Raw genomic sequence first — 26,539 nt, forward strand, 5'->3', positions numbered from 1 at the left:
GAAATGATGCCTTATGGTATTTGTCATAAAGTACTAACTTTCTGTAATTGTTTTCTGTATCACACTCTTTTCCTTTTTAGGCTGCAGCACGACATCAGTGCTCTTACCTTGTTAACCTCCATGTGAACGACTTCCTTCATGTTGGTGGAGACCCTAAATGGTTGAATGGTCTGGAAAATGCACCTCAAAAACTGCAAAATTTAGGAGAACTGAACAAAATGTTGGCTCACCGACCCTGGCTTATCACCAAGGAACATATTGAGGTAGGTCCTTCACAGAGTAATGTGAATGTTCCCTTTTTTCAGTAAAGCAATCCCAGATTGCTTGGATCCCAGATTTCTTGGATTCAGAGCCAGACAGGGTGAAAGATGTTCTGTGGTAATGACTTGGATTTCAGTGCTACATCACTGCATGATTTAGTATCACTTGTGCCCTGTTATGTAAAACAGGATCATAACTGCTCTTAAATGAGTAACAAATTTCATTTACAATGTCCTGAAATTTCTCTGTCATGCTGGAATTCTATTGATGCAACGACAGTGTGCTCAGGTGTGCACCTCCCTCCTCAAGCTGTGTGCTCTCAGTAGCCAGAACCCCTGGGTGTCTGAGTTGCTGCCAGAGGTTAGACAGAACACCAGCCACCACATTTTGTCTGGCTTGCTGCTGCTGTGTTTTCAGGTGGGATGGAGAGAGCAGGCTGGCAGAGCTGCCCAGGGGGTGGTGGTGGCACAGGACAGCCAGGACTGCAGCACCAACAAACCACCAAAGGGCTGCTTCTTCCAGCCCTTCTGCTCTCCTCTGTGCCCTAAGCAAGGAGCACGTGGGTGCTGGGACTTCCTCTGTGCTGCCTGGCCTGGTGAGAGGTGGTGGCAGGTCCAGCTGGGGCAGGACGGGGAGGGCACACGCTCTGCCAGAAGGCCCCAAACCTCCCACACTTTCCTGCCTGAAGGGGAAGTTGGGGTTTGAAACTTCTTGTCAAATCTAGAGCATTCCACCCACAGGGACAAGATGGAGGGAGCCTGTGCCAGGTCTTTACACAGCTGATCTGCAAGGAGTTGCCTGGGTTATCTCATGCTGTAAAGACCATTTGAACAAACATGCAACAGTTGTGGTTGCATCTTCATCAGAGGTGTGAAATTTCAATGCAAGTCAGTATGGCCTCGACAGAAACCACACGGTGCAAAAAAAGAAACCCCAACTTATTCAATTGCCCAGGGACAGAGGGGAGACAAGTTGTGTCCTTTGTGGCATAACCATGCAGGTCTGTGTCTGGCAGGTCACTGAGCACACTAATGGCAGCAGAGTCAGGAAGCATGTTTAGATGTCACAAAAGTAATTTTACCCGACAAAGAAATGTGTTGATAAACTGCATTAAGGTGGGTTCAAATGAATGACCTTAATATTTCTGTCTTGCATTATTTTTAAAGCAACTTCTGAAGACAGAAGAGAACAGCTGGTCCCTGGCAGAGCTGATCCATGCAGTCGTTCTCCTTACACACTACCACTCCCTTGCTTCCTTCACGTTTGGCTGTGGGATCAGCCCAGAGATCGACTGTGAAGGGGGTCACACCTTCAGGCCCCCCTCTGTCAGTAACTATTGCATCTGTGATATAACAAATGGTTACCACGGGGTGGATGAAATCCATGCCAGCCCAGCTGGAAGCATTCCAGTAAGTGTCTGTCTGAACAAACAGTCTCTTCCAACAGTAGTTATGTCTTTGTAAACTTAATACGTGGAGGGTGCCTGTCTCTTTTTATTCTTTTGAGAATGGGATTGATGAGCCTAATCCAGATGTGGGTATCGAAAAAATGCATTTAGGAGGAGCTGAAATGATACTGGGAAGCTGGGGAAAGCTACCAAAGGGAAACAGACACAGTCTCTGTTGTCAATTTTTTCTGCCTGTCATTGATAAAGGTGAACTGAGATGAGTCCCAGCCTCAACTAGTTCATGACACGTGTCCTGAGCAGCAGTGGCCAGGAATGCTTTTTTCATCTGTGCAGTGGAAAATTGACTTTTCCTTTGAGTCCAGGCTCTCAGACTTTTTTGCCTTGAGGTGTTTGTCATGCATCACACAAAGGATCATTTTTAACAGATCATTCACAACTTTGTGACTCTCTTTAAAACACCCTCTCCTGCCTGCAGCAGTTATGCTGATCTGGACTTGTTTTCCCTTGGTGAAAAGAATGATGTGGACTAAGTGTTGGTTTAAGAACAGCCATGAGGATGTTCTCACTGCAAGATCCTTGCCTGTGATATTTTACTGCAGTGGTGTGGGTGGCATTTAAATTTGTTTGCTGGCTCTCTGAAGGACCAAACTGCAAAAGGCAGGGAGGAAAGGGGCAGAACTGTATAAATTAAAGATAATTTTACTCTGGTGATGATGAATGTTTACAAGATCAATTACTGAATTCTTAAGGTGTTAAAACAGCTGTTGTGAAAGACGATTATCTTGCACTGGCTTTCTTTTGAGGCTTTGTTAAATCTGCATTTATACTCACCCTTCCTTTTTCCTTCAATGTTTCTTCTCTGTGAGCAGAGGAGGAGAAAAATACTGTTGGGTGGTAAATTGTGGTTACTTCCTCTATCAAAATTTCTGTTACAACTCCTTGTTTTTCAGTTGCTGAACATTTAAACTAAGAGTAACTAATTTTAGCGTGAGAACAACTAGTTCCAAAATGCTGTGATTTTTAAATCATGCTAAAAATACCAGGGGTCTAATTGAGAAAAGATGATGACTAAATGTAAACCATTGTGTCAGTACAGGTTTCTTTCCAAAACTGTGTTCCTTGAAAAATCTTTATTTAAAGATGTAAAAGACTTCAGTTGTGTTTAAACTTTCTGGCTTGGCAATTACTGCCATCATTGTCAGTTCCTGTTGCATGAAAATGAAATATCTTTCTCTCCTTTTTAGTCCACAGAGTCTGTCTGTGAAGTTGAAGCTCTTATGGAGAAGATGAAGCAGCTGCAGGAGTGCAGAGATGAAGAGGAAGCCAGCCAAGAAGAGATGGCCACACGTTTTGAAAGAGAGAAGAGAGAAAGCATGTTTGTGTGCTCTTCAGGTAGTGCAGATGTAGTCTGTATTTATTGTATGTATTTATTAAGACTTTTCCAAATTATTTGAAGAAATACTCCTGGAAAAGGGGAAAGAAATGCTATTAGATGTCACACAAACATTACCATTTCTTTGAAGGAATCAGTATTAGAGATGCCTTGTTTTCTTCCAGGAACACTTAAAAGCAAAGTAGTGCCAAGATTTGTGTTGGCTTGCAGACACACCATAACACACTGACCAAAACTGTGTTTAATAGAAATCTCCAGAAGAAATGGAATCTCTCTCTTGCAAGTTTTAGAAATTTCACAGGAGATTTAAGCATCTTGTTCTAAAAGCAAGACACTTGACATGCTTTGCTATTTAAGTGTATGAAATGTTACTTTTCAGATGACTGAGAGACAATACTTAATCTATTACAAATTTAGGCTTATAATGGGCTCTTCAATACAATTTCCTCTAAGACATACTTGACATGGGAGTCTCAGAAGTCTCTCTTTTAATAAGCTCTCTGTTTCAAACCAGTTTTTCTCCTGACATTTTTACAGACTTTTGAGTTAAGGGGAAAACATCCCCTTGATTCAGGGGATAGGGTGAAGACTGCAGTACAAGAGAAAGGAGAAAAAAATGTTTGTCTGTAAAAAAAAAACTTGAGTATTTTTCATAGAGTTGCCTCTGAACACCACAGCTGCAGTCTCAACTGTACCAGAGGATCTTAATACGGCTAATCCAGTGAAAATGTGTTTGATTAAAAAGCACGGAGACCCATTCTTCTGCAGGAGTTCTTCTCATACACTTCCAATTTGTTCTATAAATTGTGTGCAATTCTGTTTGCCATTAACAGAAGATGAGGAATCTGCAGCAACAAGAGATGTGTCTCGGCACTTTGAGGACACCAGCTATGGTTACAAAGACTTCTCCCGACACGGAATGCACGTGCCCACCTTTCGTGTTCAGGTGAGAGGCTGGGGCTGCCATCAGGGGGCTCAGGGAACAGCCTGTGCCAGATACCAAACCTGGAAAGGGCTGTGTTCTCACTGCCCCATGGGTGAGGCTTAAATTAAGCCAGCAAATGAACAACCCCTACCCCCAGAGGATTATCTGCCCTGGGATTTTTACTGTACTAAAACTCTGGTTCTTCACAAGTTTATTTCTGAAATGCTTCATTCTGCATTTTTACTTATTCTAAGGATTATTCCTGGGAAGACCATGGCTATTCCTTGGTTAATCGTCTTTATCCAGATGTGGGACAACTACTTGATGAGAAGTTCCATATTGCTTATAATCTGACTTACAACACAATGGCCATGCACAAAGATGTGGATACCTCAATGCTAAGACGAGCTATTTGGAACTATATTCATTGTATGTTTGGAATAAGGTCAGTTTTACTCTTTTTATTCAAAACACATTGGCTTTTCTTTCTCAGGTTGAACCAGAACAATTTATTAAGCAAACATGCATGTATTTCTAAACATATTTTTGTTTATGGGGGAGGGCCACTAGTGCTACACTTACCCCATTATTTGTTTTGCCATAGGAACTTAGAAACAATGCAAGTGAAATAACTGCTGCTTGAAAATGAAAGTGTTTTTCTTTCAATTCCAAACAGATACGATGATTATGACTATGGTGAAATTAATCAGTTGTTGGACCGCAGCTTTAAAGTTTATATCAAGACTGTGGTTTGCACTCCTGAAAAGACCACAAAAAGAATGTATGATAGCTTCTGGAGACAGTTTGAACACTCTGAGAAGGTACAGTTGGTGTGTGTGCTGAGGGACAGCCCCACATCAGTGTCTCCCTGACAGCCACAGCTTAAGCTTTAGCTGCTGCTCCTGGGGTTCTGCTCACAGTCAAGTCACTGGGAAGTGTTGTGTTCCTGGGCTGAAATAATCTCCCCTTTCCTCATGCCTGTGTGCTGGGAAACAGCTGCCATAGACTGGGCAAGTTCTGAGCAGTACAGGGGGTTAGACATGATGATGGTACAGCTTCACCTCGACTGCATCAGTACTGCCTGTATCCCAGAGAGGCAGCAAAGTGGTGCACAGTCCATTCATCCCTTGGCAGCAGACTTGGAACAGCTCTCTGGCTGGCCCAGGGTCTTTGCAGTCCCCTGGTCCTTCTGGCATGGATAGCCCCAAGAGAGTTTTTTTGTCAAAGCCTAAAAGCTCTGCTGCTGGGTTACAGCCTGAATTACACCTCCCAGTCACATTTCCTGCTGTTAACTCCCAGATATTGAATCCATTAAGTTTATGTCCTTCAGTTTTTCTTTGAAAAGGTATTTCTTGGCCTCACTAAAGTCTATGCTGAAACATAAAGATGCAGAAATCATTAATGCTCATATCATTAAAGGCTCTAGTTCTTGATAAACCACTTAAAGAAGGGTCCTGTAACTACAATGATTTAATGTTCAAGTAGAACACTGCCTATATTTTGGTTAGACTGACTGTGATAGATGAGCTTTCCAAGCACACAAATCCTTCTTTAAAGCCCAAAACTCTGCATCTCCATAGCCATCCAAAGCCAAGACTCATTCACATATGTGTCACTGAATGCAATAACCACACATTCTCACAGAGATCATGCAAATGAAACCACACACAGCCCTTACATGCCAGAGCAAACTCACAGCAACCTGCTGTCAGTGAAAAAATACTTTCACACCCTTCCCCCCACAAGTTTCTGATTTCATCCTCAAAGAAATGCAATAAAGGCATTGAGGAGATGATGTGGGGAACTAAAATTCTTAGCTCCAGTAGCTACTGAACACTTGTGTATCAGCAGAGATAGAGGGTTTATCACACTTGAGAGTTTTTCTGGTGCTTCACCTTGGCCAACCACTCTGTGTTGTTCAGGTGGAAGCTGCCTGTGTGTTTCTCTCTCAGTCCCCAGGGACAAATGTCCTTATCACCTCTGCCTTTGCTATCACCTCCCTCTGCTCCACAGGTACTCACTGCCCTTCTGCCTTTAATCATTAGCCTCACTGAAACTGAGCAAGCTGGGCATATTGTGCTGCCAGAGAAGGAAGGGCTTGTGTGCTTGAAAGCTTGTCTGTTATTTCCAGCTAAACCAGCTGGTCTGCTAAAGGATGATTTCCTCTTCCTATGGCCCTGGGCCTACATAAGTGTGCCCACGGGCCAGTGCCACGCTGTGCCACAGGGTGTGGCACTGGTTCCTGTGCCCCCCTCAGTGAGCTCCAGAGCGGGGTCTGGCTGTGACACGGGCAGTGCTGCTGCACAGTGCCCACAGCCCCCAGGCCTCCTGTGGCTGCAGGCGTGGCGGCGAGCTCGGTGCTAAAGGAGAACTTCTCTCACTGCAGGTCCATGTAAATTTGCTTCTGGTAGAAGCTCGGATGCAAGCCGAACTACTTTATGCTCTGAGAGCTATTACTCGCTATATGACCTGATGTCTCTGGCTGCCTGTCGACGTTGGAATGTTCTGCAGCTGCAGTATGGCAGAGGAAGATACGAAGCCTCAGGACCAACAGTAGCTATAAGTTAAGATGCCCATTGTGCCATAACTCCTTTAGTTTCAGCTATTTCCATGTTTGGAATATCATTGCTGCCGCTGGGCAGCGAACGCTTGGCAGTTGACAGACAGGGTTGTGCAGAAGTGCTGCCTGCTCATGGTATTTTGGCTTTAGACAGCCCGGGACATTCTCTGAACTTGTGGCAATATAGGAAACCATAGATACATAGATCTTGTGTTAAGGCAAATACTGCGGGAGTCGGAGTGTGAATAGAACTGGGACTTGATGGCATTTGCTTTCCCTACGAGAATAATTCTAGAAAATCTTGATGCTGCTATTTGTGCAGGTGGAGTGAACAGACCCAGGCTGTTCCAGTTGAGCTAGAAGTGAAAGTGAGCACTGCTATTGTCTGAGCCTTTATTGTGTGTGGTTTCAAAAAAGCCTTGTTATTTAGATTCCCTGTTTAATCAGAACTAAACCTCTTCTGTCCACACTGATAATTTGAAAGATAGCAGTCAATTTTCTCAACTAGTTTAGCCTTAAAAACAGGATGTTTGTTCAGCATTATTTCATGAGCTCCAAAGTGCAATGGTCTTCCTATGGAAAGAAGGGGACTGGAGTCCTCAAAGCTTCTTAGAGATCTACCTACACAAAGTGTCAAGGAGCTTCTTGTCCTCCTTTTCATGGATGAACCAAGAAGGAGCTAGGAAAAGGTGTGGGAATGTTGTTCTAGACTGCCAAACAGTCCTACTGTATTACATGCCCAACGCTGGTCTTAATGATTTTTGCAGTGCTTAAATAACTAGGCTAAAAAACATCTATTTTTAGTAAATCAAAACGTGATTAAAATGCTGACGTTTAATATACAGTGGTTTTGGAGAACACATGAATACTTTTGTATGAGTGTGAATTGCTTTTTAAATTTGTCAGTATTACTGGTATTTTTGAAATAAAGGTAACAACTTTTTCTCTTGGCGTTTCTGTGTGGTTTACCTTTAAGCTTCTGTTCTTACTGGTTGTAAGACCATTTAAAATGTTTGAAACAGTAACTGAGCAAACAGTTAAAATCATGAGCCATGAATTTTTTAAGTGAGTCTGAAATGGTGGGAGGAAAAGTTTAAAAACAGAGCTAGGGCTTCACTAACTGTAGTGGGAACACCTCTTCTGTACTGCTGATATTTTCACCCATTTGGACCAAGCTATCTCAGGCACAAGGTGTGATTCTTGGGGTGGGACTCGATTGTGCTGATGGGTCCTTTCCAACTCGGCTGATTCTATGATTTTCTGTGACTCCGTGAAATGGATTTTCCCAAGCCCATAAGCAGTTTAATTTCTGTCCTCTGGCCTAGGTCTCAGCTCAGACTGGTTTCTTTTTCTACAGAACCTTCTGAGAACAGTTTTAAGTTTACAGTCCAAGAAGCTAAAATATCTAAAAAGATCTAGGGGAGAAAGATTAATAAACTGTCAAAAATTGTGACTAACAGGAAGCATCTGGTGCTTCCTCTTAACTGAAAATACAGGATTTTTAATGTTCCAAAAACAGAGCAAAACTTTCCTGTCTTAAGGGCATTGTACAGCTGAGCTGTGCCTTTCCAGTCTGTGAACAGTTCCTGCAGCGCTTGAGTCTCCAGGTGCTTTCTGAGGTCAAAGGTAGACCTGAATTTCTCCAAGAAACCTGAACTGGCCATTTCCATCCTATGCTCTCCAGCCACATCCAAGTGCCTCTCACTTTCCAAGCAGTAAACACTGCAGTGGATCTGTGTGTGAGTGGCTTCATCTGGTCACAGCTGCCATCAGAGCAGAAGCCACAACCTGCAGGCAATCCCAACTTCCTGGCCAGTACTCCTGGGCAGCTCCAGGAGAGCCCCAGCCCGTGGCTGTGAAGTGCAGCAGCCTCTCAGCTGTGGTGCTGGCAGCTCTTCCCAAGGGAGAACAGGAATGGGCTCCTGGACACCAGAGAGCTGCTGCACTGAGGTCTGTGGCAGAGATACCCAAATGGTAAACAATGCCATAAGAAACCTGAAACCCAGCATTCTGGGGCTGCTTCTTACTACTCACAGATTTTTCTTCAGAGAAAGCCAGAGGCTGGTATAGCTAGACAGGCGGGGTGCTCAAGAGTCCTGTGCCACCCTCTCTTCTCAATCCAGCTCTGTGAATGTGCCTCTTCCTGTGCAAAGGCCAGAGCTCACACATGGGGGCTGCCCCAGGATCCCCAGCTCTGCCCAGCTGCAGACACAGTGCTTCAGGCTCCTGGTTACAGTTTGATTAGCAGGAACTGACATAATTAGTGTTGTATTTGAACAAATCTTAATTGCCCAAACACCACCTTGACTTGAGCCAGCCATCAGCATCAGCTGCCTTCTGACAGAGATTCAGCCCTTGTCAATTCTGATTAGTCCTCCTGACAGGGCTTAGCCACAGGGGCCTTTTCCAGTGCCCCCACCCTGCCCTGCACAGCCGGATGTTTGCCTGCCTTGCTGTGACACAAATGCCAGGAACAAATGCCTCCAGCTTCTTCCCCACAGGGACTACTTACCCAGCATCCTTTCTTTAATACTCTCTCAAAGCAAATCCATTCTTCTCTCCCAGAAACAAATGGGACATTGAAACCATTTATCTTCCCTTCAACTTCAGCTAAAATTAAAATGGCAAAAGAAGGGATGATAATTGAGATATTTTTGAGCTGAGCAGAGCTGTTGTTGGAGCCAAACCACACAGAATGCTGAGCACTTCTCTCCTGTGGATCAGCCTCTGTGACAGAGGCCGCCACCACACAAGCTCCCAAAGCAGGGCTGAACCTTGCTGGGCACAAGTAACACCTGAACAGCTGAGACACAAAGAATGGAGCAAATTTTATCACTTTCACTGAAGTTTCCTCCTCACCACTCCCAAAACCTGGACCATGAAATCTCCCTTTCCTGCCCCATAAAAGCAGGGATCTAAACTAGGAAAGAAGTCTTGCTGCCCTTCTACCATGGTGCTACTTCCCAGCCTCTCTCTCCTCCCCTGGAAGCAGAGGTCTGGGCACTACCAAAGGCAGAGAGAGCAGTTCCACTGAGGGAGGAGCTATGAATCCCTGCCTCCCAACACATTTCTCCAGCCTCTTGCAGCACTGCCAGGCTGGAGCTGCTGGTGCTGCAGGGCCCAGGGCGATGCTGCTGGCCCACGGGAGCAGGAGCCTGGCAGCCCCTGCCCAGCTGCTCATTCCAGTAATCTGAGGTCAGCAGAGAGAGAAATGGGTCAGGGCTGTGCAGCTCCCTGTGGCCAACCGGGCTGGGAATGCTCGAGGCCGGCAATGCGCCTGCTGCGCTAATCCATGGGCTACAGGGACTTTTACGTGCTGGAAGGATGAAACTGAGCAATAAACAAGGCAGCAGCAGGCAGGGGGAACAGGGAGAAAGAGGCTGTTATGGCCCCACAGATGGAGACACAGGTTCAGGGGAGACAGCTGGCCAAGAAGTCTGAGAAGTAGAAGCACACAGGCAGCTCCTGGGAGTGTGGGACCAACTGAAAAAGGTAAAATCTTCTCTTATGTCAGGGATATGGGTGCTTTGCCTAAAGATGGGAATTCCCAATCCCAGAAAGACCAGCACAGCTGGGCCTACATCCCACCAGCACCAAGGCAGCAGCTGGGTTAGCTGGGATACCCTAGGCCCTACCCCCCAGTGTCAGAAGGAAAAGGGAGTGACTTTCCCTGACCACCAACAGTGTTCGATCTGAAGAGTGAGGGTCATGAAGGAGCACAGGACAATGCCCCACCAGCACCAGGTTACTCTGTCACAGAAGCTCCTTAAGGTAAAAGTGTGTCAAAGTCTGTAGGTGAGATGTGGCTCCTGTCACATAACATTTGTTTGCACAACATTTTTGGTACCACAGAGGTCCAAGTACTCACTCATAACTTACTTTTTAAAAATCAGACGTTCAGCAAATATTTTTCCAGTGAAGAAACAATGCAATTACTAGACAAGTCACACTGAACAGCTGCTTCATCAGCTCAGGTATATTGTAAAAAGTAATTACACACGCAAAGATTTCATACAAGCTCTTCAGAAGACAGCATCCAGTATATAAATGCCAGGCTTTTCTGACTTTTTTTTAGAATAGTCATGCTCTCCAACAAGCTTACTACTGGCAATGTACAGGTATATTAGAAATATATGGTTTACCTGATAAAAACACCCCAACTGATTAAAATGGAGTGATAGACTCAGCTGGAAGAGTGATGGCTTTGAATTCTGTCAAGAAGTTTTGCTGCCACGGGTTTGAACTCTCTTTCCCAATATACTCTTTGGCAGTCCTTTATATCTTTGTCAAGGCTGCACTCCAACTCTACCTCTTCATCTGTAATCAAGGAAATACTGTCATCAGTTCCAAATAAAAATACATTCAACTACATATTTTGTGACACAGGCAGCTTAGCAGCTGTGTATGCTGATGGCTTAAAAACAACTGCTCTTGAGATAAGTTAAGCATCACTGTTTGAGAGTCTTAGATTTAATGGAAAAGAAAGGATGGTAAGGTCAGTAGAAGAGTGAAAATGGTACTGCAAGTTCTTTTATTCTCACACCTCAGGGGTGTCTCTGAGATTGATCATTTATTGTGACTGTCAGTCTGGAAAGTACCCAGGGTTTAATACTGCCCACAGCAATTTTGCTGAGGTAAGCAATCCATTCATCTAACTACAACTATGTTTTTCCTGTCCCAAATTGCTCTGCTAATCTGGAGACTTTTTCAAACTCTATCTACTCTCACAATGAAGGAACTTGAACCACACTGGTTATTGGATTTACTGATGCCCTCCCTTCCTCACAGATTTCAAAAATAAAACAACAGGACAGTCCTTATTAAAGACAATGTTAGGAATAAAAGGAAGCCATTGGTCATTTTTTCCCCCTCCATTTTGCTTAGCATTGGATGTGGCAAAGAGACAAACTCAGAGAAAATACAAATCAGTCTGCAACCAGAAGCATTCTCCTGAATCAGGAATCCACAAACACAACTGATAAGGCTGAATGTTTTCACAGAGTTTAACAGAAGGATATTTGACAGGATATTTGACAAACAAACCTAATATGAAGGTAGAATCCTGCTCCAAATGGGCAATACTTAATCTTTGGCCTACACTATGAAAAAGCACCAGATTCACAATGTGTTAAATAAACAACTCTGTAAGGGAGCTAATTGCACAGTCACAGCAGGTAAAAGCAACTTGGGGCTAAAGAGAAACTTCAGTTACCCACATTTTGAAACAAACTTTATGTATGAGATGCTCCAACAGCAGTTACTCCCATCCAAAAGCAAGCCAAGGTGCCAGTGCAGATCAGATGGCCTGAGCTGAGACAGGTATGAAGGAGCAAGTGACATTCCTGTGTATCATTTCCAGCTCACACAAAGCTACCAGCAACTGCAGACAAGTGGCTCCTGTGCCACTACACTGCAACTACCTAAATTAAACAGAGGCTGATGGTGAGAAAGATTCCAAAAGGGGTTCTACGTAAGGAGATGACATTTAGAGTCTTTCCTAATAAAATAAAGAGAAAAAGAACACCCATTCTTTCAAGAAAGATATCATATTTCTGCAGGAACAAAGCTTTAATCAGAGATAAAATCCAGCCTCTGACATCAAATCTATATTTGATGATGTCACAGGATAATTTAGGTTGGAAAAAACCTCTGGAGCAGAGTCACCATGTATCAGCTTGCTCTAGTCTGTGTTGAGTACTGAACACCTTCTAGGGCAGCAGCCTGTTCCAGTGCTTAACTCCTGCTACAATGGAAATCTCTTTTCCTAATGCTTAATTGGAATTTTGTCTTATTGCAACCTGTGCCCATTAGCTCTTGTCCTGTCAATGGCACAGTAACCCAACATACCTAAAATCACTCTCAGCAGCAGAGAAGCCAGAGACCCTGAAGTGGAAAATAAGGGATTATGGGATTTGTTTTCAAGGAGAATTGCCTTGCCTACTCCTGCTTTTTTCTACCCAAATTAACTCTGTTCAAACACAGACTGAGAGGCATTTCTCCCTTTTATTAGACAGCTGTGCTCCCCAGAAGTCGACTGAGTATTTATGGAATCACTGAGGTCGAGAATTCCAGCCTACAAGAACAAGGGTCAGAAGCAGTTCAAAGCTGAAGTGTTGGACTGAAGCAGTAAATTTCCCAAAGCAGAACGTGAGTAACGCTGTGGATCAGCGAGGATCAGTGTTCCGCATGCAAGCTGTGCATCCTCAGATAATTTAATTTTCCCACGACTCTCCTCAAAAACCAGCAATATTGGGTCCTGGCCAAAGAGCATATGTGCTGGCTGCAAGCCCAGGAACAAGACAAACACAGTGGGCCTGCATACTGTGGGGGAAACTGGAGCGCAGACTCCTGCAGTCTGCAAGGGCTGCCCATCCTTGAAACACTGGCGAGACAGGGGCTGACAGCCCTGGAAGCTCTGTCATGTCAGGTAAGAGTTCACATGGACTGAGATTCCAAAATAACCTCCTGGAATTGATAGTGGATGTAAAAGTCAGCACAAGAAAAAGTCTGGAGGGAGAGGGAGAAACTTTATTTTCAGTGAATGACCAAACAGAAGAATGTTCTCAAGACAGAAGCTCATCTCCATCGCTGCCTGTGAGGCCAAGGCAAAGCTGCTGCCAGGGCCTGGGAACAGCAGCCTCGAGGAGCTCTGAGCCAGCAGAGTGACATCAAAGTCAAGCAGCTGAAAGAAGGTGAATGACAAGTGCCATTGGAAAGCAGGGCCACTGCATCCCAGGCTGCTGGCATCAGGCGGGGAAAAAGAAAAACAAATAGTGCCCTTTGTCCAGCCTTTCTCTTGGGCACAACAGCTTTCCAGGCCACTTCCATTCCCTTTTGCTTCCTTGTATCTTTCGTCATCCTGTGCCAGATGGGGGAGGGGAAAATAAAGGGGAGGAGGCCAAGCACAGCAGGTGAAGAGAGGTGTCTGCTGTGCCATGCTCCACTTCTTCCGCTTCCTGAGGGTGTGCTGACGCTCAAGTACAGTTCACTGGCTGTCAGCAGTTGCCTCCTGCTTCCTGAATGATAGAATCAGAGCAATGACGGTTCAAGGCTGTTACTGGACACAATGGGAGGAGGAAGATGCAGGACAATATCAACCAGCTGCTATTACTAAGATTTGTTGGCTCTCTGCACACAGAGGAACCAGATCCAATGAATAAGATGTGCTTTTTCTACAGCTCCTCTTCTTACTACAGTGTGAAGAATGACTGGCCTTCTGATTTAATTCTAACCTGTTCCTAATTAGTTACCATTACAGCAGCATTGCAATCACAACTCTAACTGCAATTGCAATTGTACACAAACTTCCAGTTGATGAAAGTTATACTGTTCACTGAGAGTTACAACTGCTATCCAGCCTGGACTTTGCAGTCAAATCAATTGCTTCAATAAGGAGTGTTAAATGCAGAGGAAAGCATAAGCATGTACTTTCTTAAACAAAGATATATACCTCTATATGTGTGCCAGAAAATTCAAGCATTATTGTGGCTGTAAAGTTTGCAGATCTCTTGCAGAATGTTGGAAAGTGCAGCAATAACCTTGAAAAGCTGCTACTTTCAGATAAATAGATGGCATTACTACACACATTAAGATAAAGTCCACCATAGCAAAGAATGTAATACAAGGAACTATTGCAGCAGTGAATATCAGTAATTCTGCTGTAACTGGAAAAAAATCCTCACAAATCCACCCACTTTTCTGATTGTCTACAATGAAAGAGACTGTGAGATCTCATGTTCTGTCTGGGTCTGACAGTAAATATACATCTTTAATCCATTTCCAATTAAAATCATATCACATATAGTTAGTTTCCTTCAATTTGATTAATATTTTAAAGATTTTTTTAAAGATAATTGCAAGTGATCTACCCAAAATAAAATCATAAACAAAGCAGTGCTCAAAAACTAAAGGAGGAAAATTACATATACCGACTACAGGACTATTACACAGCACTGAACTATGTAAAATTTGAAGCAAAAGTAAATGCCCGGATGAAAAGATCCCACTGGGTAAGCAAATCAAGGTCCTTACATTAATCTTTCAGCCTTGTGAAGCAATGAGCACACCTTTCCTGGCCTTAGGGAACAGATGAGAAATTGTCAGGATGTTGTCCTTGCCCACAAGGAGCCCATGGAGAGACAAGAAAGGTGGCCAGGCAGGAAAGTCAGCCCACTGCACCCCAGAAACGCCACAATCCCCAGGGAGCCCAGTGTGTGCTGCACAGCCCACACTGGCCAGCCACTGAAAGCTGCAGGACAGACTTCCCACCCAAACTAATCCTGCATTGATTCTGCTCCTTCTGTGTCTTTTATTGAGGAAAAGAGCCCAAGGCTGGGAGTCTCACCCAGAAGTGCTGTGAGCAGCATCAGCAGGGTGTTGGTGCTCCCTCTGAAGCAGGAGGCTGTGCTTGCCACATTCTCGCTGTAGTTCCACAGGGTTTTGCAGATCAAACACGAGAGCTGCCAGTCTGCTGGCCCAAAGTCTTGTAAGCAGTCAATCAACCTGTTGGTACCAAACAAAACCAGTGGTTTGTTCCATGGAATTTACTCCTGAGCTCTTCAAAATCTGGCAGTCTAGAAATGTAAGCAAGCTCTATGGAAGTTTGCAGGAAAATTCTACATTAATAAACATCAGATGCTACTTTCTTCCTCAGTAACTTCCCCCTTTTCATTAACTGTAGTTCCCCAAGGATGTGGACATGCCTTTTGTCTACACATGTGTGTGCCTGCCTGCAGCTGCCCATCCTCTGCAACTTTCTAACCCAAATGACCAATTTCACCCACATACTTTGCAAATGTAACCATTTCAAAGACACTAAAGTTCCATCAAATTTCATTACAGTATGTGACTGTCCCAAATCTGTGACTACCACTAAAGCAGAGATTGCAAACCAAGCCAAACTTTATCAGGCACCAATGATTCATCTGGAAAAGGTGGTGGGAATGCAGAAAAAGCTTCAGTCAGAATATCCATCTTACTACACATCAGATCATCTCACCAAAAAAACAAATCCAAAGGAATCTGCTATTTCCATGATCAAAGAATTACCTTTCACATTCAGAGAAGTCTCACAATTTTGCTTATCTCACCCACTCTTGCATTTCCTCTCAAAAATGCCTGTTTTACTGAGGTGTCCCTTAAATGACAAAAAACCTTTCAGTGCTGTTCTCCAGCCTTAGGAACCCCTCTAAGGTGTTCCTCACTTCTCCACTTCACAGAGAGATTTATAATCTGCTGAATAGCAAAGGATAACTACTACATTCAGGTATGGCTGGAATTACCAGTCATTGAAGACCACCCAAAAAGAGGTTTGCTTTTTTCCTCCTCTCTGAAGGCAGTCATTGTCGAACAACAGGAGGCATCTCATGAAAAGCCAAAAGAACTTGCACTGATTTTTTTAAAATGTGACTCTCTGAAAATACTAATTCCCTATTTTCTTTGGGCCACTATGTATTGGTACAATAACCTCAGTTCCAAAAAAAACAGAGCTGCTTCGGCACTGTCAGGATGATCTCCTTAACAATCACTTCCAAATTATCCAGATTCATTCCAGGCTGTTACTGCTTTTTGTTCTTTCCCTCACAAATTTTCAGACACAGTATAGAAAATTCTGAATTTGTATAGCTCTATAGGCTACAGAATATTCTATATTATAGAAATTTCTCACATTTATTATTCAATTTGCCAGCAACTTCTTTTTATTCTCCTTTTCCAGCTTTATACTGTAAGTTAACTAGAACGTGGGAAGGAAGGACGATAAGACTATGCATTGTTTGCAGTGTATAAAAATGTAATTATATGATGTATGAACAGGAAAGCATTTCAAAGTGAGGCATATTGTTTCATAACTGTGGGCTGCACCAACTGCTTTACAAGCACAGGAACATGATCTTTCATGTTGCTCCAATTAAGCTGGATCCGCTATTATCTGAACATCAAAGCCACAAGCGTTGCATCCACGGTGCTTTTTCAAGGTCTAATATCCCTTACAATGTTACAGTGCCCTTAACTTGGAAGTCCCAGAAAGAAGAGACCCAGGAGCCTTCCCTGCAGAGCATGGCTACATCAGGTAGCTTTCCCTACAGAACCAAGTGGTTACAAAAATTGCAAGGGACCATCAGGTTTATAATTTCCTGAAGTACCTTCACACCTGCCGCAGACACACACTGACCCTGCTGTTCACTGTAGCCCACCTAGGACCCAGTTAAGCCAAGCTCAAGCAGCTGCTGCAAAGCCAGGCTTTAGTTGCTTTCTTCTATGGTACCCTCTGCTGTGTACATCACAGAGGGTCTTTGGGAGACTTTTCTGCAGGGTTTGGCTCTTACGAAAGGCTGGTTCTCACAGAACTTTAGATACCAAGTATCTACTATGCTGGCATCTTTATTACAGCTACTGGCCCCAGAAAAAAAACATCCAATTAAAACTTTTTGGCCAAACTACTCAAAATTACCTTTTCTCAAGTACAATCAGGAACTTACTTTCCAATTCCTCCTTCTTCCATGAGAAAAGCTCGTTTGTTCTCATCTACTGTGAGATTGAGCAGAACTCCACAGGCAGGAAAACAGACCTCTCGGTCCTTGGAATCGAGCAAAGCAATCACAAACTTGTAGACTGGATTGTAAAAAGGAAACAATATTACCAGGAAGATGGATTTACCATACAAGTGGCATTACAACACACTTATTAGAAAGCAGTCAAATGCAGGATACCCTATCCAAAAATTCACCCTTGTAGCATATTACTGTGATATTTGTAGAGGAGGCACATGACAGAGCAACATACGCTGAACACCAGTTCCTTCAAAACAACAAACCAGAAATTCTAGTAATAAAAATACACCAAAGAAATGTGGAAATCCCATCAGAAGTTGACCAAACTGAATTGAAGCTCATTTCTTGAAATTATCACCTCCCTCTCCATCCCAGAGTCAGCAGAAACTGCAAGGATTTGGCACCTGGCACTCAGAGGGGGAAGTTCTTTCCCCTGTGAGTGCAGAGTTGTCCCAGAGGGCACCAAGTCCAGCCTGGGGCTCCAGTGGGAGCAGCATCCCCAGCTGCTGGCACTGACTGCAGCCAGCCCCAGCCTGGGAGTGGGAGCTGGGCTGGCCTGAGAGCAAGCCCCTCTGCAATTCCTGAGCTTGGCACACCAACACCACTGTCTCTCCAGCTGGAAAATTTAGTCCTTTGACTGAGACTGTTCACCAGGAGCCAGCTCCTAAGAGTCACTTCTCCCTTCATTTATGGTGATGTGCCACCCTTGGAATAAAGAGTTGCATATTGTGACATGATCACCTCACTTTCAGCACCAAGAGGCAGAGAGAAAAAAATTACAATGAAGCGGTGTCTAAGCTGATGACACACCTTCTGTGGATAGCAAGGAGTTGCCATTTTCCCCAAAGCTCTTCAGCTACACAAAGCAAAAGGACTTGAGAAGACTTGTACCCTACTTCACCCTGGGGCAAACAGGTCTTTGCTGAGGCAGACAAATCCAAGCCACATGGTACAAAGTGCTAACAAGCTGTCAAATGTGGGAATCAAAAATCTGAGCTTATGAACCTAAATGAGATTTTAATTGGATTTTAATTGTATATCATATCACTACTAACCTGCAGGATCTGAAAAGCTATTTGAGTAAAGGGAAATTTCAAATTTGAAACTTCAGGAAAAACAGAGTTTTTGTAATATGTACCTTTGTGAAAGTACCATGGCATATTTTTCCTACTCCAATATTTCCATTTTAATGAAACTGAAACGAAATGGTATTTATAATGGCTATTACTGGATTCTAATGTTTGCCTAATTTGCAAAACATCAGGGAAGATTGATTCTACCCTTTAACTGAGACAGCTTATTAACAACTTTTTCTTTTTAGAACTGTGGACATTCAAAAATAGAACTCCTACAAACGCAAAAGTAACTCACTCTTTTTCTGCATGATGAAGTCACGGATCTCATGATGCTGAGAAAGATTGCCAAAGACTCTGACAGCCTCCACAACTGCATCCATATTGTCACTCATTAACAGCTTTAAAAGCACTGTTGGTTTGCAGAGAAATAAATAAAAATGATAAATCACAAATACATGGCTCTTTTTTATCAATGAATATCAGAATGCAAACGGCAACAGCTATAAATGTAAAAAATGGGAGCAGTTGTCTGTCTGGTGGCAGCAAAGGGGGTGAGCTGATGGTAGAACAAGAACAAAGTTGCATATGGCTTCAAAGATAAAACAAAGAGCTCCAATATGGGACTAAGTGCAAGGAATAAACGAGGAGTTATGGAGACAGTCTAAGCACAGCTGTAATAAGGGGAGCCAGTTTTGCTATGCAGTTTTGAGCGGGCTCATGAAAATCCAGGAAGACATAATTAAAAAAAATTAATATAATATAATAATGTAATATGTAAGAGAATTGATTTAGATCCTGAACAGATGGTATTATGGTGGGATGAAATTATTTTCTGACATTAGCTCTGTTTTCTCTTCGTGCTGCTATAACAAGCAAACACATTTTCTCTCAACAGCTACTTAATATTGTCCCATTCTGATACATTCACTTCCTTGCTGCTTTTCTGCTTAGCAATTTCACATATGATCAGTGTGTGCTTCAGCAGCAGGAATGAGACCTTCAGCACTTCCTAGGAAGAGCTACAATCATGGAAGATTTCAGTGCATGGCAGAGAGTGATGTTACAGAAGTTACATTTATGAGTCTTCTGTGAATACAAAGCAAAACACTAAAATCAGTCCATCACACAGAGGACTCAAATAGGTCAACCCTTAGCCCTTCATATGATAGAAGAGATAAAGAAATATAGAAGGGAGGTTGGCTTTGTCCTCATTATTTCTGCCTCTGGATGGTGCAATACTGAACACATCTTGAATTTGTCTTAAAAAGACATCTGAAGGGATTTTGTCCACCACTCATATCAAACAGGAAGCATTCTCAAAATGCCTGCAGCAGCAGAAAGCCTGTTGGTCCTGCATCAAAAGGTTTCCTCTTTCCTCAGTTCAGGAAGGTGATGGGACTGGCTCCACATGCCAACACACAGGACAAAAGTAATCTGTTTTCAACCAGCAACAAGAGGCAGCTGGCTTACAGGTGATAAAATGAGTTGTGACAGAACAGCAGAAATGTCACCTACAGAGAAAATGATGTCTACCAGTCCAGGCACTGGGCTGACAGCCAGGATATCCTTTCCTATTCCTCATTCTACCTGTTGTGTGAACTTCAGGTTCTGTCTCTCCCCAGTGTCTGGTCTATTGAGATAGAGAGATGTGCAAGACACAACCTCTCTACCTTTTGTACAACATTAACACAATAGTCTCAGAAATCATTCAGTTCCTACACATAACTGATTATTGACCACCATGTCAAGAGGGGAGAGAATCACTCAATATAATATTGCCAGTGGATTTACAAGCCAGAAACAGACACAAATCTGATTTTACAGGTATAGAAAGTAAGTTTTTATCAAGAAGAAAAAATCCTCTTGCCATACTGTGATTAGAAGGAAAAAGCAACATGATTATTTTGGCTCAGGTGTATGGATTTTTAACAAATCTGGCAAAAATTGCTCAACAGAAAACAATACAGCAAATTCCCTTGTGGAGGAAAAGAAGGGGTTTTGTGAACAACCCAACTATTTTCATATAAGTCATAGTGTTTTCAAGAAAAATGGGAAATCATTATTGAAAGAGTTTAGCCCTATGAACTTTGTACTCCTGCAAGATAATACCACAAAATGTTATGTGTCTTTCTGTTGTGTCAAAATGTTTCTGCTTTCAAAAAGCTGTACAAAAAGTACTTGTTTAAAAGTCCTTACTTTCAGCAATGTGTAGCTGCTTCTCCTGAACTGCAGAATTCTCCACTTGATAGTAGGACAAATTGTTGATTGCTGTTGCAGCATTGATGACCAACTCTTCACAATCATCGACTGACTTGTATTCTGAGAGTAAAAAAACCCAAAACATAGGCATATGTAGATAAACACACACATGTGTCTACTTTTGTAGTGCATTAGATCCCAGAAGCAAAGTGAATAATAGTTTATGTGGCCGCTACTACAGTCAAACCTTCTGTTGTTGAGTAACATGGCAGAAGTTAACAGGAACACCTGATCCAAAAATGGCAATACAAAACCATTTTCCTCATTATTAATTCAGAGAAATCATTGTGACTCAGGCAAAATAGTTTAAAATTTAGTTAGTTAAGACATTAGACAAATCCTCTTTGCTGTTTTAAGATGGCACTGAGGAGAGTCCACATGCAGAAACAGGGCTGTGTGATAGACATGGAGAAAAAATTGTTAAAAACCCCTTCGACAATATTTGAAAGACTTTTCTCTCAGATTTCCTGACAGAATGTTAACATGTAAAAAAGTCTGAAAGACTTATTTGTCCGAGGTCTCTGGCCTCAGAAGCCAAGAGTGAAGGAAATAAAAGAGGGGTAAGTTCATAGGGAGACAGAATATTTTGTAGTAAACTGACTGATAAAGTGCTCAAGAAGAGGAGAGGGTAGCAGAGAGAAGCTCTGAAGGTCAAAAGCACTTACAAAATCATTAAGACATTTTCAACCCATGAGACAGAACCAAGTTGTGCGTCTGACTTGTCTCATCCCTCATGACTGCTAAGACAGTGTACAATCAGGTTGATTACCTTAACATAATATTTAATGTTCTTATTACACAGTAAAATATACTGAGCTGTTTAACATGTATCTTGTCACAGTTAAACTCTGTTATGGGCCAAACAGACCAGCCCTAGTCTGTAATCAGATTTACAAGGGGATCAGTAAGTAGTAAAGGAACTGCAGTCCTAATCCTCCATTTGGAGGGAGACACTCTTCCATCTGAAAGAGATAAAAGGTTGGAAGACTGAAAAAGAAGGAAAAACTAAGAGAAAATTCTTTAAAGAAGCTGAAAGTTATGGGTGCAGAGAACAGGAACAATCCAAAACAGTCACAAAAAATACAAACCTTTAAAAAAAAACAAACCACCACCAAACACATCTATATAGCACCTAATAAGAACAAACTTTCCTTATATATTAACTCTCAGTGAGATGTGTTTAAAATAAAATTTGTTTTCTTATCTTTAATGATCCTATCTGCAAATCTGATCACTGAATTAAAGACTTCTACAACATCTTTCCCCAGATACTGAAAAGTCAGTACCAAAGCAGCAATGCTTCTCAAACAGGCCTCCTACATAAAACAGTTTATGAATGTCAGCCAATTGACTTTGGGGTTTCTTTGCAATGGAAAGTCTTAAACTCTCCTTACAGGCTGAACAAAGATAACAAGCACAACATAAATGTTATTACCTAGTACTGTAACAAGTAATCCTACAAGAGGATGGGCAGCTGCCAGAGCTGCACCTACTCTAGGGTGAATGGAGAGGTTGGCCAGCACTCTGATCAGTTTTATCAGAACATCTTCTGCTTCTGAAGGATACTTTGGTTGGCTTTTTCCTTTTCTATCATGGTGCCATGTCGGTGCATTCAAATCAAGTTCATAGTAGGTTTGGAATAAGGATGTCAAGGTGTTAACACTTCCTTTTTCTTTAAAAAATTGCTCCCGGGACTGGTCATTCCTTGCTGTTAAATTCCCAAGAATGAAGATGATACGGATAACCAAATCCTGTAACAAAATAAACAAACAAACCACATTACATGGACAACAGCAGAAGGTGGCAGCTCCTTAAAAAGAAGACAATACTTAATTTGCTTCCCAATTCACATAACAGCACATCCAGAACAACTGAAGGAATGCCAAACACAGTAGCTAGAAATAATTTTTTATGCTACCAATTTTCAAAACTTGATTTACAGAAGAAATCAAAAACATCTGACAGAACTAGATACCCACTGGAGTAATTACTAATGCGATATACTTAGGAAAGGTCATCTATTTTTACCAAGCCCACAGTAATCTTAAAACATCTTAGACCACACTTTATATAACTAGAATAATCAGAAAAATCAGCAGAATTTACTATCTTTCAAGTAAGAAAGTTTCAGCTGTGACAGGAAGAGACCACAACCTTTCCTTTTCTAGGTCTGGTAACCATTTTAGAAGTTAAACTCTTTCCCCTTGATTTGTTACTGTTAAATCCAAATTAGGTTTTATTCATTTTGTTGTTCATTCTAACTGCTTACAGATAGCTGACTTATTTGTTCCTAATTTTTACTAGAAATACAATTTAAATTCACTGGTCTGTCATTTCTCAGTTCCTTCTCTTTCTCTTTTTAAAAACAGGCACCCTACAACCTTGCAATTCTTTATAACTTTTCAAGAATCTCAGACACTGAGATCCCCTTTTAAACACCAAAAGGTAAATTGCATCAGCTGGTTTGATGACATTTAATATGCTTCAGTTTGTTTTTTAGTGACAAAAGACTCCAGGCTAAAGTAGAGATTATTCATTTGGTCATACATAACCCTTTCAGAAAAAGAAGCAAAAAAAAAAAAAGGCATTTCACACTTAACTATCCACAGTACCTGCCAGTAATGCACAGCTTCTTCTGTACACCAGAGAAATTATTTCCTTGTTGTCTTCTCAATTTACTGTAAAAGGTTTTGTTTCTTTTTATGTCCCTTTTTAGTTGCACCTCACATTGTGCTCTGCTGGGGTTTTCTTCTGATTTTATATGCTCTTCCTACCCTTTTACTTTTATCATTGCTGAATGAGACCTACTTTCTATTTTTGTAAGGTATCTTGAGATCTCATAATTTAAGCAAGTTGCTCTCCTAAAGCACTTTCTAGCCTGACCTTCATTTTGTACATTCTGAGATACAACCTTTTAGTGGCAAGACTAGAGGATCCTAACTGAATGGCAATTCAACAACATCCCTGCCTGTTTATTACCCACCAGTATGTGACAAGAAAAAAAAAATTCTGAAAGTCTAAAGTAACTCAGGTTTAAACTACTTCAAACATCTCCCTCTGTCACTTGCATCAAAATCTACTCATTTTAAAAGGAGCCTGTAGCTTTAGCTTAATGGTGCAGGTAAAGTAACAGCATTTCTTCAAGTATGAGAAACACCTGCCTTTAGCTGCTAACCTGCTGTACTTGCACTAACCTAGAATTTTACTGAACAATTATTCCACTGTTTTTGTTCAAATATCATCATTATATTTACACATATTCTAACCCTCCCTGGTATTAGCAACATAAGTTACCCAGGCTCAGTCTAACTTGTTAAACAAGCTAATACTGAAGTAAAAAAGATGTTTAGGCAGCAACTCCTCCTTTGATACCTGCCTTCATCAGTAAGTTTCAGGTCCTAAGCCTCTGCCACAAGACACTGGCAATAACATCCTCTCAGGAAGATGAGTGCTATGTCTGAACATGAGAAGCAGCAGTCTCCTATGTGAGGAAATGGTTTTCACATTCATGTATTTAATAATATCACTCTGTAGGACCCACTTCCACTTTTTTTTTTAACTAGGCATCACATTTTTTGTTAGGCTCTAAATGTCATCACGACAATTTTTTATGAATATTCTTAATGACTAACCACTAAGAGCTTTCACCTTTGCTGGCACAACACCCAACTCACAAAGGCTGTAAAAATTTGAAGCAAACAACTGATGAATCAGAAGAGAGAACTGAAAAAAGCAGGCAATCTAGTTTGACTCGTTTATATTGACTTTCTAATTTTGGTCAAAATGGTATCAGCCCAGCAACAGCTCTGCCCAATCAGGAAAGAGACAAACAGGTACCACACAGCAATCAACTGATATTTTGAGAAGTGTGATCTCAGCTGTGCTTTCCACCTACAGCCCAGCAAAACAAACTTATAAAATACTTCTTTTTTAGCTAAGCACATCCGGCTTTAATAGAATAGTACCAAAGTTGCATTATCTTTCAGTGAAAATTTAACAAGCAAGGACAAAGAGGAAAGCAGTACAACTTCTCCTGAGTAGTACAATGCTCAAGGATTTGTATTATTTTTGGCTATATTTCTTTAAATGCTCGTGGGTAAGGACTGCAAGAGTAAGAAGCAGCATCTTAGAATGGCTGTGTAAAAAGACACATGCAGAACTACACGATATTTTGAAACTGCTTGCAAGACTAAACCTGTGCAAGGCCCATGGGCCTTTCTGTAGCAAAACCTCAATATAATAAATGAGATTACTGTTCATTTCCACATTTGGAGCATTAACTACATATGGAATTTCAGACATTCTTTCACACTTACAGAAAAATTACATTTATCAGATCAATTTCTATCATATGGAAGTTTAAACATGTATTGCACTAAAGACAAACTAGATTAAAGACAGGAATTACACTCAGTTATTTCATCTTTTTATAGTGAGGCATTCATGTGAGACATGAACACAGAGTGTACTAAAACCTGAGTGGAAGGCTATATACGAGAGCACACAGCTTCACCTACATAAACAAATTCGAACAAACAAATCAAGAAAAGCTTGAGAAGATCTTTCTATTTGCTTCGTATCTGTGAAGAAACTGTGATATTTTGGGTTTTGAGGTGGTAATGGCACCACATACTCCATCAACATGTAACTCTTATTCTTCTGGCAACTGACACATAAACAATTGATCATCACGGATATGAAAGGTTTCTTGGCTTATCTACTTCTAAAACCCTCTTCCTTGCCCTGCCCTAGCAGCAAAGGTACCCCATGGACCTGCTGAGTCACAGAACCTGACAAGAGTTTATCTTGGCAATAAAGTACACCTGCCTTCAGTGTAAGCATGATGAGCACAGGTACAGCCTGTACAGGCATCTTATCAGGAAGGAAGGAAAGTAAATCAGGTCAGTAGTTTCTAACTAAAACAAGATCAACAAGGAAGGGCAGTCTAATCTAGAACCTGTGAATGTTGGCCAAGTACCTGCTGTTACTTTATCTGGGCCTTCAGAATGAGGGGGGTAGTACAAAACAAAAGGTCAGATGCCAGCAGCTGAGTTCCTATTGAATCATCAGCTGCAAATGAAATCTGCTTTCCATGTTACCCAAATTTCAGTGGAGTTAGTCAAAATTCTACCACCTGCCCTGCTTCTCATTCAAATCTAATTTACACTTTACTTCCAAATTTGTATTTCTGCTTTATTATGCACCTTGGAAAGAAAACTTGGGAGTTTAATAATCTACTTATAGGCAAAATTATTGTAGTTATACTAACCCAGAGCTAATCTCTTCCAAATACAGTAAATATTCATCTTGAAGTGACATTCTAGTTAGAAAAAATTCTGTTCAACCACAGAAACAACAGCTGTCACAATATGAAACTCAATTTAAAGAATTTTAAAAAGGGGCAGAGGGCAGTGGTGTAGAACACACTGGAAATATCAAAACCAAATAGAGAACCTCCTGACTAAGTACTGTGAAATAAGGAGCAGAGAGAAGTTTTGCCACAGGGACAGTAGGGAGTACCTTGTCAGTGAAGAGACCCTCCTTCCCCCCCAAATATTAATGCATTTGAGGAGAAGGAGAGACCATTAGTAAAATGCAATTATACTGTATCCACACCATAGGACCCTACTCAGTAATTTCTACATCCCAAAATCTGATCTGTTCAGCTAAACTTTTCAGAAAATGGTTCATCTGCACTTAGTGAATTTCAGCTATCAAGAACTTGTGCTTAGGTTTGTTTGTGGACAACAGGGAAAGGAAAAGAAGAAAAGGAAGCACACTATTACTAGAACAATATTTGACGAAAAGCTGTGTAGGCTCTCTAAAAGAACAGTATTTCAGAAATTAACTTAATAAAAAAAAGTTGAAAACCATATCCTCCATGGTATTGCTCCAATGACTGCTGATCTCTCTTGTTAAAATCTTTATTCTTATTACTAATTTGAACAACTTTAGCCCCTATTTCTTATCAGCTCTTTTTTTTTTACTAGATTAAAGACTGGTCTTCTAACAGAAATGTTTTCCTTGTGCAGATTCTATTAATAGGCAGCTTGCTAATGGTCTGACCTTTGTCATGGATAAATTAATTTCCTTGGAGCATTTTAACT

At 41.7% G+C, this 26,539-nt stretch overlaps 2 protein-coding genes across 4 annotated transcripts in view; one reads left to right on the plus strand and one right to left on the minus strand.

Moving 5' to 3' along the window:
• SESN1 (sestrin 1) overlaps positions 1 to 7,490 on the plus strand; it is a 78,154-nt gene extending 70,664 nt beyond the window's left edge. For all 3 annotated transcript variants that reach the window (XM_054280343.1, XM_054280344.1, XM_054280345.1), the window contains exons 4-10: positions 81 to 263; positions 1,428 to 1,670; positions 2,914 to 3,061; positions 3,896 to 4,008; positions 4,242 to 4,432; positions 4,664 to 4,808; positions 6,374 to 7,490. In XM_054280343.1, the coding sequence (XP_054136318.1) occupies positions 81 to 263; positions 1,428 to 1,670; positions 2,914 to 3,061; positions 3,896 to 4,008; positions 4,242 to 4,432; positions 4,664 to 4,808; positions 6,374 to 6,460 (1,110 nt within the window). In that variant the 3' untranslated portion in view covers positions 6,461 to 7,490. The remainder of the gene's footprint in view (positions 1 to 80; positions 264 to 1,427; positions 1,671 to 2,913; positions 3,062 to 3,895; positions 4,009 to 4,241; positions 4,433 to 4,663; positions 4,809 to 6,373) is intronic.
• Positions 7,491 to 9,188: 1,698 nt separating this feature from the next.
• ARMC2 (armadillo repeat containing 2) overlaps positions 9,189 to 26,539 on the minus strand; it is a 62,828-nt gene continuing 45,477 nt past the window's right edge. Inside the window, exons 14-19 of the mRNA XM_054280342.1 lie at positions 21,868 to 22,183; positions 20,370 to 20,492; positions 18,469 to 18,582; positions 17,026 to 17,158; positions 14,892 to 15,049; positions 9,189 to 10,864 (exon numbers count right to left, since the gene is read on the minus strand). Coding sequence (XP_054136317.1) covers positions 10,731 to 10,864; positions 14,892 to 15,049; positions 17,026 to 17,158; positions 18,469 to 18,582; positions 20,370 to 20,492; positions 21,868 to 22,183 — 978 coding nt within the window. The 3' untranslated portion in view covers positions 9,189 to 10,730. The remainder of the gene's footprint in view (positions 10,865 to 14,891; positions 15,050 to 17,025; positions 17,159 to 18,468; positions 18,583 to 20,369; positions 20,493 to 21,867; positions 22,184 to 26,539) is intronic.

Source organism: Melozone crissalis, unplaced genomic scaffold (genome assembly GCF_028551555.1).
Source record: "Melozone crissalis strain CALT ecotype California unplaced genomic scaffold, PUWL_Pcris_2 ptg000027l_1, whole genome shotgun sequence".
Lineage (NCBI taxonomy): Eukaryota > Metazoa > Chordata > Aves > Passeriformes > Passerellidae > Melozone > Melozone crissalis.